Below are 15,324 nucleotides of genomic sequence, written 5' to 3'. Positions count from 1 at the left end.
AGCCGTGAAGATTAGAGTACGTTTTTGAAAGTAACTTTTCGGCCACGAGGCCTTTGGTGAGACGTTACCTCACGTCGGGCTTAATACTCAAAGTGGTTTAAAACAAACAAACCAAAGAGACGCTGGGAGTCAACGGGGGGAACATACATTAAAAACATTAAACTCATTGTCCTTTGAGATTAAAAGATCATCTGCAAACACAGACATATTATGTTTTTATTTAAAGGCATGAACACATCGCACGCCAAGGTGGCCTCCTCCTATTGGCCATTAAATACCCATCAGAATCAATTAGAGCCGCACAAGAATTCTAAACAAGCAATTTTACCAACGTTAAAAGCTGTTGATGCGCGACATCGTTGTTGAGTTCATTGTAAAGATGAAACAGATTCATTGGGATCCCTTGAGAGTCCCTTTCATCTCAATACAGGTCTGAAGGCTCCATCTCACGACTGCAATTGATGATTGATAGATTATTAAGGCTCAGCTTTATGTAGCTCTGTGTCCATTGCAGAGGTCAGTCGATGAATGATTCCTGTTTATGCATAACTAAGAAAAAAAGTAGATAAAATACTTTTATTTTGACTTTTCAGCCTGGAGACTTAACTGAGGGGGGAAATCGGGACTATTCTGATGGTGAAAGCTGAATGAGCTCAACCGTGTCAATAAACACAGAAGAAGTCAAAATGTAATTATGCGTCTTCGCATTTGGCCTTCGTTCAGAAGTCTCCGTCGGTGCAGATGGTCGCCCGCCGCCCTGCAGCGACCGACGGCGTGAGAGAGCGACCTTCGACCCAGAGAGAGCCGGCGGCGTTCCTCCGCCAGACCCTCAAGTCGCTCTCTCCATCACTGCGGTCAATTATATCAATTATGAATAGAAAAGTAGAAACCAAACGTACAGATATAAGAGAATGACACCAAAAAAATCAGAAAAAGCAAACGTTTGCAGACCAAAGTGGGACATGAGACGGACTCACGCTCTGCGTTGTGTAACCTTCCAGCAGACTAATCTTTGGAGGATTTGCATTCACGAGGGCCAACCAATCAATGCTAATTCCTGCAATGTCTCAATCAATAATATATCTCCCTTTTTAAAACACTTAACACCGAGCTAACGCCTGATTTTGAATTCCGCTGTGGCTGAGCGAGTGTGTCTGCGTGTCCCTGAATGAGTTAATCCAGTTAGCGCTCGTGTCCCCACAATCAGCGATGGGTCCCAGTGTGATGATGAATGGTAATTTAGATTTAACATAACTGGACTAACGAGAGCGCTAACGACTCCGCCGCCAGCCGGGACAGCTCTCACTCCACGGGCCGCGTCCTGCATCCCAATGAGCGCACACGCACACACACACACAATCATAAAAAGGGCCGACGCCGCGTGCGACCGGTGTGCTTCTAAGGACTCGGTGAGGCAGCGATGATAGAAACCGAGATGATTGACTAATAAGTTGAATTACCTGCAGGTTTCGTTCACTGATCTTTTAACTCGTTTTTTTTTTTTTCTGCTGACAACAAGGATTAATCGAAATAGATGAGAAGTGCTTCTTCACTTTCAGTTAAAAATAGAATTAATCACTTGATTTAATCACAGAAGTAGGGAAGATTTCAGTGAATGGTTTTTATTCAGATCTTTAATATTTTTGACGGCGCTCACAGTGTCTGCATACTGGCTGAGTGACAGGTAACAATGTTTCTGAAGCCGCTTGTTGCCTTTATTTATTTTCATGGATGACATTGACGGCGTGAGAAATCATCTCAATCCCGAGCGCACGAAAAATACGATTCGTGTCCGTCAGCGTTCAGCATCTATGGAGGCTCTTTTCTTTCAGCGGTTTTACGTTGGATTTGGAGATTCAGTGAAGTGGCCACGTGTAGGTCTGGTTCCCTCCTGCAGGAAAGAAACACGCTGCTGGCACAGAAAAACGAGACGCGAGGACGAGGCGGAATCGAGCGGACGAGAAACAGGCCGCATGTCACTGCGACAGCGTCCCCTGAAATGAAGTCCATTTTTCACCAACTGGAACTATGAGCAGGACGGACAGAAACTCAGAGGGAGACAAAGAGAGACAGATGGCGAGGGAGCCGCAAGATGGGTGAAGAAGGGGGGGGGGGGGCAAATAGAGGACTCACACCGCCATCACATGACGTGATGCACGCGCACACACACACACACACACACACACACACACACACGCCAGCGTCAGCCTGAGAGCCACTCTAGAGCCGTGCAACAACTGCATATTTTATGACTCGTGTAGTAAAGCTTTCTGGGTGAGTGTCCCGCCGATGGAAGCAGAGGGTGACGAAAAGGGAGAGGCTGTGTGTGTGTCTGTGTGCGTGTGTGTGCGTGTTGCTGTGTGACTCCAGAAGGTGACTTTCACTCACACGTCACACTTCCTTCCACTTCCTTTTCTCCTGCGACATTTTTCTTTCTCTTTCCAACCAGCTGCTCTGCATCTTCTCTTTTCTTCTCACCGGTGTCATCGTTTATCAGGTTGCCCCCCCCCGATTCTTCTTGTATTTTTGAATCCCCCCTTTACTCTCTCAACGACCCATTAAAATATACTTATTTAGGTAGAAGTAGAAGTTCAACTTGACCAACCCAGAAAGTTCAGTGAGCAGCGAGAGCAGAATAACAATTAAAACACAACAAGTAGCTGGAGGCTGAACTGTGTTTCCACCCACCGAGCGTTTGACCTCTCGACCTCACTCGCTCCGCCAGCTCTTCACTGCAAGTTTAACATTAAGCGGAGGAGTTGGAATGTGAGTGTTTGTGTTATTTTTTAGGGTTTCGTCAGTATTTGTTTTCCCATGTATTTACGTCTTAGTGACTAATGGGAACATGGACACGTTTTTAATTATTGAGTGAGAAGGATCGAATGAGGCAAATCTTCACTATCGAAACTTGAGAAAACACAGAACAATAGAGACATTCTTGATTCTTACCTTTGGCTTCATCTAACTTCATGTCAAGAGGATCTAAATATTCAGAGCTTTCTGTACAAACAACAAACAACAAACACTCCACTGCTCCTTTCTGTGGGGGAAACGTGTCCGAGCCAAAGGTAAGAAGAACGTTATTGTTCACATTCACACTCGTGCAAACAAAGTGCCGGCGTCGTGTTGTAAAAGGAGCACTTTTAGTAGACGCACATCGACTGCTGTCCCCATTGGTCACTTTGACATGTATGGTTAACAAATAAAGGCACTATTAAATACACACACACACACACACACACACACACACACACAGAGCTGCTGCCAAACGACAATGTTCAAACTATTTTAGAATGGTGCACCCTGGGTAAGGATCTATTGTTCTAACGCTGTCTGTCTCAATTACCCAAACAATACGTCTACATATGCAATTCATTTAAGTTATATTAATCATATTTCCAGTCTCCTTTATTCAAAGAATCTGCAACTTCAATCGACGTCATTGCAGATTAAATAAACCCATTCCTCCAATTTAACAAACTAGAGGCTGTGACTCCAAATGCATGATTTATATGAAACAAAGTGACTAAATACAAAAGAGCATTACACACACACACACACACACACACACACTGGCTGTTTGTGCACAGCTGTGTGTTTGTTGGTGCTTTTCCCAAACGATTGCATTTCTACTGTGTGTGTGTGTGTGTGAGCAGCAGAGCTCAAGAACAAACTTGCGTTATTTCCGTTCGAGACCTCCATAAGAGCTGCATGGGGGGGGGGGGGCAGAGTGGGGGGATCACAGCCGTGAGAGAACAACACATACGTGTGTACGGTAACTAGTCCACGGTGGTAGAAGACAGATTTGTTTGGGACTGTGGGTCAATAATCCAGGAAGAAAACAGGCCAACAACAACAACAAGAGAAACGGTTTCCAGTGGAATAATGATGGGGGGTTAAAAAGCACTTTGGAGTTTGTTGGTCAGCAGAGAGACACACAGAGAAAAGGTCAGAGGATTTGGAGGAGGAGAAGAGATGGCAATGGGGGAGAGAGATGGATGAAGGAAGGAGAGGGAAATTCCCAGACACACCTGCTGGGTTTGTCCCATGATGAGCGTCCCGTGTCCCTGTCTGCTCAGTGTCCTGTGATAGGACCCACATGGACCCAAACATCAATGATCCCCGATTCCTCCGTAGATTTCAGAGCGCTTTCATCTTTGATTACTTTTTGACACGTTATCGTTTCCTTCTCTTGCTGGTCCCAGTAAGGAACGACGCAAACACACAAAACCACCATCGTACAAATCCTTTGTTTCCTCCATTTCGTTCACTTTGTCCAGGATATAATTTGAAATGCAGAAAATCTGCCAGGTTTGGTTTGGTTTGAAAGTACCTCAACTGCTGATTATATGAACCCCCTGGTGCTTTTGGGTTTAGGTTGTAAACAGTTGAGCTTTCCCACGGTGGTTACCAGTGGCAACACTCTGCAAATGTCCATTTTCTCAGAGACGAGGAGTAAATTGCACAACTTTGGTTTTGCAAACACTTAAGAGTTCATTAAAGCAGCTCGCTCGTGCACACACACACACACACACACACACACGTGTGTGTCTGCAAGAACACAAATACACACAGAGAAACACTTGAGCATATTTGATTTAATACCAGGCTGCCAGGGGAAAGCAAACCATGCATTAAGCCCTGTGGGAAAGTTGGAATATGAGACAATTCAAGCAGCAAAAGCCCTTAACTCTTTCACCCAAAGACCCTCAACGCCGGTCTGCAGACCTCGGGGGCCTTTAGGGTTCTGTGTCAAGGTCAACAGGGTCACAATTCACTGCTTTGCAAATCCTGCTTTGTCTCCGCTTCACCAACCTCACGCACAAAGACACACACAGACGGATATACAGAGGCGCACAACAATGCGTCACATGTCCACACCGACACACACACACAGTGTTTGTCCGGCTCAGTGAGACACACATTTCCCTGAAGCTCTACAGGCAGTGACGATAAATGAAAATGTGGTTTATTTGCCTGAAACAGTTGGAAACGGCGTGCATTGGTGGGCTCTCGTAGCGCTTCTCTCCCCCCCGGTGAGCGGGCGAATGGGGCTTGTTGCTGGTGCAGCCGCTAAATGTCCGTCCGCGGAGCTGTGGCGGTTCCCCGGGGAGACGCCGAGGGCTCCTCGGCTCTAAAGAACCTCCGCTTGGTCACTTCTCAGCGTCTGTCGGGAAAAGCTCTCTGTGACATAAATGTATTAGCTTCATTACCTTCAGCTGTCATTCCTCGTGTCCAATCATCAGGTCGTCAGATCGATGATTTAATGCCTGCGGCTGTGAGAGGAAGCGTGATCAGTGGTAGCAGCGATACAGCCGTGAGTGGGCTCAGCAAGTGGGTTTGTTGTGCTTTCGGTTTGTGGTATTGTGACGAGCTTTGATTCGATTGCCCCTGGAGGTCTTTCTGAAACGAGACATCGGCGCCAGAAGAAGTCTACTGCGTGTGTTTGTTCCACACGGAAAGCAACACAGATGATCCTCCACAGCAACTCAATGGTCGTTTTTAATTAGCAAACCTGTGGCGGATCCCCGTGTATGAACTCGCTGCTCCGGAAAATACTCATTTATTGTTTTCCTTTGGATGAAAATACATTTACTACGCTTCAGCCTCATACGTGTCCATTAAACTATCACACTTCATACATGTATAAATTACATGACAATCACGTTCACATTCACAACGATTCCGTTCACCTTTTCAAAATAAAAGTCCCGTTCATCCATTAGCGAGAAAGTAGCATTACGCCTCTATGGATTCTTCAAACGAGACGATGTCATCCAGTAATTCATCAGAGAACCAATGAGGCAAATACGACGCAGGCAATCAGCCCAGAACAATAAACCTTGTTTACAGGGATTATAATCAGACATTTTGATCTGCAATAGATGAACTAAACTAACTACGTGAGCGTTTGATTTCATGAAGCGTTTCACATCGTGTTTGATAATCACGACTCTTCTTTCACAGCGGATGTCAGTGATCACGAGGAAAAAATACTCGCATTGAGCGTGAAGTCGATATCAGCTGTAATCACATCATAAAGTCACATTGTTGAGTTGTTAAAGCGGCTGCAGTAATTCAGACATTACAGATTACTGCATTGATTTCTGTCTGTTAAGGCAGATTGAGCATAATAGACACTAATAGAAATTCACTTTTTCACACGCACACACGCACACACACACACACACACACACACACACACACACACAAGAACAGCTGCAGAGACACGTGGAATGAAGAGCAGCGGAGCTTCACAGGACGGATCCTTCAGACTTGTTGTAACATCTCACACACTTGGTCAGGGTGTTGGACCCTGAGGGTCATCTGGGTTTGCTGAGCACGTCGGCTCCCCGTCATCACGACCCGCAGAGTTAATCAACAGGATCCCGCCCGTCCAGAACTGACCAGAAACTCACAATCTTCTTGTCAAAAGCGGTTTTGGAGTAGTTTTCATTCCCGGCTTAAACGTTGAGCAGAAATAGTTTGGACCTTTGCAGCCGCTAGTTGTGTGTGCGTCTGTGCGCGCGCGTGTGTGTGTGTGTGTGTGTGTGTGTGTGTGTGTGTGTGTGTGTGTGTGTGTGTGTGAGAGATTGACGGGTTAGGCTTTGACCTCTGCGTGTCGGCTGCAGCAAAAACACGTATGATAACATCGCTCTCTGTCCCCCTCTCTCTCACACACGCACACACACACACACACACACACACACACATGCACACACACATGCACACGCCTCTAAAGAGTCTCCTCCATCACTGACTGCAGAGGTGCATTCATTGCAGCAGAGAGAAACGCACACACATAAGCATGAGCCTCACATGCTGACTCAGGAGCACACGGGTAGACAGACACATATGGGCGAGTCACACACGCGCACACACACACACACACACACACACACACACACACACACACACACACTATTAGGGAACGTGGTTCTATCCTGCAGCAGCGACGGCAGCGGGCACCTCAAATTAAACGGGAGGAATAGAGCTGAGCAGGCGTTTCATAGCGGCGACGTTGTGTGGACGAGTCATTGAGCTCTTTTTACTGCGGCTGCAAAACCTAAATGTCACTTTGTTTTATTTTCTTCCACAAGCGGGTTTTTCTCAAAAATAACACGAATCGGCGGGCAGCAACCTCCGGGCACAACGTGAGCTTTGTGGCGGAATCTGAACCAGACGCTGCTGCGACAGGAGGAAGATGGCCGAACCCATGCGGCCCACAAGACGCACACGCCGCGGACCTGCAAAGTGTTGACGTTGGACGGGGTCCGGACGGGCTTTATTAAAGCAGAGACGTGTGGAGGAGCAACTGACAGGCAAATTGCAGTGGGAAATTATTGTTATTTCACAATTAAATTATATACACTGGGTGGAATCATCTCCGACCACAGCAGCGCTCCTAGTGTGTGTGTGTGTGTGTGTGTGTGTGTGTGTCTGTGCATGTGAGTGTGAAACTTTATCCGCCCACCGAGGCCGCGGAGGCTCCGCCGGCAGCCAAGAGATGCAGGAAGAGATTCGGAGCGAGAGAATTAGAGAGAAAGAGAAGAAGAAGAAACATCAGCCGAAGGAAGCGGAGTCTATTTTAGGCTTGTTGGTGAAAACACGGCTAACGAGGCCTTCTGGACGCCGCCGTGTGACGCCGGCGCGTAGAACACACCCGGCTGGGCGAAAACCCAAACCCGCTCCGTGGTCTCGCTGTGTGCTGATACATGCACATGCTGTGAAACGGGGACGCCTTGAACGCAGCGAGCCGACCCGGCGAGGACGAGCGGCTGCAGACGTTATTCGCGGGCGAGAGTTGAGGCTGCTCCTGTTTTCCGTCACGCGGGATCAGCGGCGCTCGGTTGGACGTTGGCTCCCGCGGCCGACATTTTACAAGTCCGGGAACCAGGAAGCACAATAAACGGCCGAGTGGATCCGCATTAAAAGCTTTTTAAAACATGTTTGTGCTCGTCGTCCCTCAACACTTGACCTTCGTCACTTCTTGATAGAGACATTTAATAAGACAGGGCGGTATTTTATTTGGGCCGGGTGCCGCGTTTCCTCCACGTATTCCCCGCGTTCCGACCACGTAACGTAAGTTGTGTGTCTTTGTCCAGTCCGGGTTTGGCAGCAGTGCGTCTTTATGTCCCGAGGGACGTGATTGTGCTCTAACTGCCCCCGTCGGGTGTTTTGCATTTGCTGCATTGGAGGCTGCCGATGCGATCTGACCCCCCCTCCCCTCCCTGATGGGATACAGCTCTTCCGTGATGTCTGTCTCCTTCATGGAGACCACAGAGAGTCGATGGTGTCGGGTTCCCTCCGCACGCTGTGGTGCTGCTTCATTCCGCCTCGGGTCGACGGATGTGTGTCCATTTGTATACGTGTGTGTTTGCTTATGAATAAAAGCTTTACGAGCTCCACAGAATCACTTCTGAGACCCGGATGAAGAGCCGCTCTTCTTCTAGGGGCATATTGTGGAAGTTAAACCTCTATGAAAGGAGATTCCAGAGGTCACGGATCAGGTGACGAGAAGTCGAACCGGCGACGGAACGTGATGGAACAGTGAACCAGGGTGACTTTCTAACGTGTTTCTCTGTGTGTCTCCGTCCAGCACCCTCAACAACAACAACATCACCCTCATCCCGCTGTCCAGCTTCAACCACATGCCCAAGCTGCGGACCCTGTGAGTGCAACGCACAATCACACACACACACACAGAACACTGCTAACATGTACCAGAAACACTCACTCTGCGCACACACATGCCTCTTTTTATACAGCACATCCAGTGTGCACACAAAGCTACACACACAGCATGGCAGCAGTGTGCGATCATCTAGTCAATCCCATAATAAGACCAACTCCTCCATTGTTTCATGTCTGTGAATAATTATGTGGCCATTACACACACACACACGCACACAGACACACACACACACACACACAGAGAGAAGGATGACAAATAAGTGCATCACCACAAACACACTTGAGAAATGGAAACCTCATTAACGCCACAGGATCGACTTGTTTAGGCTCTGGAGTTCAATCTGCTTTGATTAATAAGGAAAAACCTTCTACACTTCGGACACACACACACACACACACACACACACACACACTGAGAAACACACACACACACACACACACAGTCATGATCCAACATGGACCCCGCGGCCAATCATCCTTCCTGATTGATAATAAGGGGGCTTTCATTTGTGCGTCTTTCTTTCTGTACTCGGGTGTGTGAGGAGGGAGTTGCCAAGGCGATGGCACGGCATCTCGGGGGGGGGGGGGGGGGGGGTCTACCCATAATGCAGTGGGACCGTCTGAGAGAGGCAGACAAGCGGGGCAACAAACGCAACGCCGGGGCGCCACGTGGGCGCCTGTATTTCAACGGTATCGCAGCGGCGCGGTTTGCGGCCAATCGAGTCCAGAGCTCCAATATCCAGAATCTTCTAATCAGAAGCCCTCGTGAGCTCCGAGTGTCTCCTCGGGTTCCTTTGCTCTCCGCTTCCTCTCGCGCTTTCCTCCCTCCTTCCTCCCTCCTTCCTCCTCCTCTCAGCCTCCCATGAAGTCCCTGTCTTCCTTTTCATTGAACCTGACTGACTCGCTTCCCTTTAGTGCCTCCTACCGACGTCTCCTTCCGTGGCTTCCTTTCCTCCTTCACAGGCTTCCCCCCTTTCCTTCTGTCCTCTTGTGCGTCCCCTGTGGTCCTCCTCTCCTTCATACGTCGTTGCGTCTCCTTCATCTTTGTCCCCTCTCTTTTCTTCTCCTCCTCATCTTCGACCTTCTCCTTTTGTCGCCTCCTCCGTTTCACATTTAGTGTCCTTTCATTTTCTTTCGCCGCCTCCAGATTAATAAAAAACGACTCTTTCAATCAATTGTTTGTCTCGTGTGCGTCTGCGTGCTTTAACATTTATATTTCACTCTTTCATCTGCTTCTCTCTGCGCCGCGTTATCAACCCGTCTTCCTTTGCGCGAGTGTCTGCCACACACACACACACACACACACACACACACACACACTTGAGCCAATGAAAAGAGTACAAACCCCAACTGTGTGTGTGTAATTCGCTGTATGGAGAAACACACACACTCATAGAAACACCACGCACAACTTCCCTTAGACACCAATAAGCCCAACAGACGCTATCGCAGACACACACACACACACACACATGCACACACAGCACTTTCTCCCCCCCCCCCCCCCCCCCCCCATCACCCCTGTGGTTTAATCCTACTTGTCAGTAATTAAGGCTGAGCCGGGGGTGGGCCGGGACGTCGGGGGTCTGACTATAAACTGGATTTATCACGGGAGAGCGGTATTAAAACCCTCGGCCCCCGCTGCCAGCATCAATGAGCCCGTCTCCGTCCCGTAACAGGATTTGTCCTCTGCTTCATTACAAAGGGACTCGTGTGTTGTGCAACGTGGCGGCGTGGCGTGTGGCGAGGCGCCGCGTCTCTCTGTAAGGTGTCACGCGCTGCGCGTTTATTAATGCTCACAAGGGAACACGGGAATGGACATTAGGATCCCGCTGACCAGATTCACAGAGCGCAGAGGAGGAAAACTATCTAAAAACTCACTAAAAATCTAAATGTGATGCCAGATGCATGTGAAAAATGCATTAAATATGTCCCTGTGTGGTCATAGAGACGCATCCTTCCTCTTCTGGGTACCAAATCCAGGCAAAATGAACACAACGCCCCCGAAGTCATGATCATCTACTATTATTTTCTTATTTTATACATTCCCCATTTCATTTTTGTGTCCACTTTGTTCGCGAGATTCCTCTCCCTCTGCTCGGGCCTCGTCCTGAAGAGATGTGATTTGGTCATATGAGTCTTCTCATTGTCCCGGACCTTGGGGATATGAGTGGAGGATATTACTCTGTGTGTGTGTGTGTGTGTGTGTGTGTGTGTGTGTGTGTGCGCGCATTTCACCTCACAAATAGCCTCGTGGTTCTGGACCAAGGATGTAAACCAACTATTTGAATTTAGTTGAATTTCTCACTGAGCTGATGAGATTTTTCTGCTCACTTCAGATCTTCAGATGGCTTCATTTCTCTCCCTCTTTTATTTCTCCGTCCGTCTGTCTGTCTCAGGCGTCTCCACTCCAACAACCTCCACTGTGACTGTCAGCTGTCCTGGCTCTCCGATTGGCTCAGAGTCCGGCGGGGCTTGGCTCCCTTCACCCAGTGCATGGCCCCCGCCAACATGAGAGGTCTCAACGTCCCAGATGTGCAGAAGAAGGATTTTCTCTGCACTGGTGAGACACCCATCCATTGAAATATCAAACATTTATAGAGGGATGCTTTTACCTCGACCACCATTTGTCTCAGGTTTGTTGTTGACTTGCACCGAATCCTCCACACTCGCCGTACAGCACCGAGACCACCAGCTAAAAGCTGCAGATGAAGACCTGTTTTAAAACACGGTCCAGCTGTGCTCTCTTCGTTCGCCTTTAGCCTCTCTGTTTAGAAATGTCGTGCACTTTGCAGGTCCGGCGCAGACGGAGGCGAGGACCTGCGTCCCTCAGGTGGCCGTGTGTCCTCCCAGCTGCAGCTGTAACAACAACATAGTGGACTGTCGCCGCAAAAGCCTGACTGAGATCCCGGCCAACCTGCCCGAGGCCATCGTGGAGATGTGAGACTGCTTTGTTTTACCTGAAGTCTGCGACCGCCGGGGTCCTAACGGACTCTTCCATGAGATTCATTAATTCATTATATTTCAAAATATTCCTCCAGTCTGTTCACACACGTATGTCTCGTTTACAATATTGTGCCAAATGTTCTATTCTATTGTGTTCTGTGCAACAACAACGTCAGGTGAGGATGTCCCTTTTACTCTGAATTCATTGAACCCTGTAACTGGTGAACTAAATCAGGTCAGGTATCAGGTTCCTCCTCAGGGATCTTTAGATGCTTTGATTCAACATGAGCTCCACCGAACATCTGGTCTGTGGCACACAGAGTCTGTGATTCCAGAAGAACTTCGCTTCGCGTCCTCTGCTCTGTCCCCCCCCCCCCCCCCCCCACAGCAGGACGTGTTTGATATCCGTATTGATCGTTGTGCGTTGTCAGTTTGTGCAGAGGACAGCTGGTTGATTGCTGTCTGATTGAGGGAGCAGATCCTCCCCCGCAATGCTGCGCCAACCCCTGCGTCCCCCCCCCAACCCCCCAACCGCCCCCCCGGCATAAGTGATAGATGCAAGGCCGCATTCACACCCACATATGCACACGCACACACAGGCACGTACACGGGCACAAAGTACAAGTAGATGCGTTGTGATTGAGCAGCAGACACCACAACATATGTGATTAAATATTTGTACACACACACACACACACACACACAGACTGCATTTGAAGGCAATAGTTTAATAGGGTGTCTTCCTACAGTAGGAACAAAGCCATCTGAATGCTGCGTGTGCGTGTTTGCAGCATGCAACCGTCCATTTGTGTTAATAAATTCATAGAGCAATTTAGAAAAGGTTTGTCTCAAGGCGTTTAACATCATTAGGACTTTAATGGTGTGTGTGTGTGTGTGTCAGTTGCGATCAATCTTCGCCTCGCCTTATAGATCCGTCATATCGCCTCTTCTTCCCTTTAACACGTCTCTGATGTTGAGCCTCCGAGTGACTTTGACTCGACCTTGTTGAGCCTCCAGGTATAATTTGTGACTTGTTGTGTCGGCAGATCGTCTCCGTCAATATGTGTGCGTCCTTGATTTGTTTTCGCCCCTCGTAGAAACGGGGTGTCGCTTGCCAAAGGCGTCAGTTGTGGCCATTTGGAAAAGCGACGCGGGCCTCGGCCCCCTGCGAGCGTTCAGGAGGAGCAGCAGCACCAAGGTGGCGCCCACAGAGTGAAATACCAGCCCATGTGATCAACGTTCACAATCTACGGGCGGTGTTGGGCTGTGATAAAGCGCGATGAGAGATAGACGGATGGACAGATAGGAGAGGAGCGAGAGGGTCTGAGGAAGAGGAGGAGAGGGAGCAGCAGGGCGGATTCGTCCCCATCCATCACTCTGACGGGTGACCCTGCTGCTGGCACCTCGCCGCATCCTCCTCTCCAGGCCTCCTCTCTTCTGCCCTGTTGTCCACACCCCCCCCCCCCCTCCTCCTCGGATGAATCCATTCTTGTGCCAGTTTCTCCCTCCTCCTATGAGTCCTCTTTTGTTTCAATTTTATTTATCGTCTTTCTTTTTTCACATCGCTTCCTTCCGCCTTCTCCCCTTTCGTCTTTTCCACCGCAGCAAGAAAAAAAGGAGGAAAAGATTAATAGATGAACGTGTAGCCTCCACCAGCAGGAGAGCAGTAACCTGCAGTACATTTCCCCAACGTCGTCTTTGGGCTTCGCCCTGAAGGTTTATCGAGGGAGCTGTCCTCCCTTTGGCCTCACCCTGAAAACAGTTCAAGGCGACGCTGTTACAGTGAAACCAATTGACCCGCGTGCAAAGTGCGCCCTGAGGGCGCCATGGATCAAGTTAGCGCCTCGACATGCTTTGCCCCTGGACACATTTATAGATCACGGCACCGAGGAGACGGGAGTCGTGTCTCACGTTGGTCGCATTTCAGCTTCCGTTGTTTCCACGGAACGTTTCCCAGTTGCGAAGCATAATTCTGAATGTTCTGTGCCCTGCTGATGGACTTCACGATAACCTCTCTGCCCTTGTTCAGATTCAACAAACAATGAAAATAAACTTCTTTGGAATTGTGTTAAAATGTTCTCATCGTCTGTTTTAGGGGTGGTGCGTTTTTCAAATGAATTTGAAGGGTTTGTTTAAGCTCATCTCCCCCTCCTTTGCCTCCCTCTCTCCCTCTCTCTCTCCCTCTCTCTCTCTCCCTCTCTCTCTCTCCCTCTCTCTCTCTCTCTCCCTCTCTCTCTCTCTCTCCCTCTCTCTCTCTCCCTCTCTCTCTCTCTCCCTCTCTCTCTCTCCCTCTCTCAGTCGCTTGGAGCAGAACTTGATTAAAAACGTCCCAGCTGGAGCCTTTTCTGCCTACAAGAAGCTCAAGAGAATGTAAGTCTGTGTGGATGCACACCGTCTCACGCAAGTGCGTGCATACAATTACACACTGATATGCATGGACATGACTCCAGCAATCTTCCTCTATTGGTATTTAATTGCATTCAATCATTAAGACAACCAGATTGGTCCTGATCAGGTCAACTGCAACAACAACAAGTTTCATTCACATTTACTTCCAAATAATTGAAGTTCACTGAAATCAAAGTGGACCCAGTGTAGAACCCAGGGGCACTCCAAGGTTTAAATAGGGGTTTACACGTCTCTTTGCTAACTCGTATCCGCTCACCTTGACCCGTGTCGCCGTATTCTCTGCTGATCATCTGTCAGACAGTTCAACGTTCACCCCCCTCTTCCTCCCCCCAGTGACTTGAGTAAGAACCAGATTTCTGACATTGCTGACGACGCTTTCAGTGGCCTCCGCTCACTCACCTCACTGTAAGTATGACACGCACACACACACGCACACGCACACGCGCACACACACACACAGACAGGAAAGTAATTGCATATCCAGACATTTAGAAAATAAAAATGTTGTCGCTGTCGATGTTGACAACCGGACCAGAGCGACGCAGACTGTGCGTTCGCGCTGTGGGTATTTGTGTTTGCTTGTGTGTGCGTGTAATTGTACCTATGTATGTGTGTGTGTGTGTGATTGTGATAAGAACATGAAGGACAGTTTAATTTAAATCAATCTGGAGCATGAAAATGAGACAGACAGACAAGACGGGGTAGACAAGGTGACTCACACACACACACACACACAGGGACACACACGTAAAACACACAAAAACGAAGCCAAGTCGATTGGACAGAAATGTCACTGCGAGGCACAACTGACACCTCCACAAATGTGAAATCCTTTCACTTCATATGATTCAGGGTCGCATATCGTGAAGGAAGAATTCTGAATAAACCGTCATTGCCTTGAAAAAAAGAACGCAATAAATATTATAATAAAAATGTCCCAAAAATTGACTCGAAGATGAGACACACGTCTGAGCCGGCAAAGGAAGTAACCTAAAGATGTTCTTCTGACTGTCCCGTGCAGGGTTCTGTATGGAAACAAGATCACGGAGCTGCCCAAAGGACTGTTTGATGGACTCGTGTCCCTGCAGCTGCTGTGAGTTCTGCTCTTACGTGTCTACCTGTGTGTGTCAGTGTGGGTCCTCCAGAAAACCATGAAGGGCTTATCCAGGTAACAGAGGAATGTCACATGGAAACGTCCCTGTATGTATTTACAGTATTTAAATACAAAAAGGGATTAAATCATCAACATTAACCAAATGTATAGACAGCATTCAC

The 15,324-nt window shown here is 48.4% G+C and overlaps 1 protein-coding gene across 4 annotated transcripts in view; it reads left to right on the top strand.

Moving 5' to 3' along the window:
* slit3 (slit homolog 3 (Drosophila)) overlaps window positions 1–15,324 on the top strand; it is a 148,405-nt gene that overhangs the window by 102,859 nt on the left and 30,222 nt on the right. For 3 of the 4 annotated variants that reach the window (XM_078101703.1, XM_078101705.1, XM_078101704.1), the window contains 6 exons: window positions 8,600–8,671; window positions 11,094–11,257; window positions 11,490–11,634; window positions 13,939–14,010; window positions 14,383–14,454; window positions 15,071–15,142. In XM_078101703.1, coding sequence (XP_077957829.1) covers window positions 8,600–8,671; window positions 11,094–11,257; window positions 11,490–11,634; window positions 13,939–14,010; window positions 14,383–14,454; window positions 15,071–15,142 — 597 coding nt within the window. Of the gene's footprint in view, window positions 1–8,326; window positions 8,511–8,599; window positions 8,672–11,093; window positions 11,258–11,489; window positions 11,635–13,938; window positions 14,011–14,382; window positions 14,455–15,070; window positions 15,143–15,324 lie in introns of those variants that run through there. The other variant, XM_078101706.1, reaches the window with a different exon arrangement.

This window comes from Gasterosteus aculeatus, chromosome 4 (genome assembly GCF_964276395.1).
Source record: "Gasterosteus aculeatus chromosome 4, fGasAcu3.hap1.1, whole genome shotgun sequence".
NCBI lineage: Eukaryota > Metazoa > Chordata > Actinopteri > Perciformes > Gasterosteidae > Gasterosteus > Gasterosteus aculeatus.
This window is presented reverse-complemented; position numbering and strand designations above follow the sequence as displayed.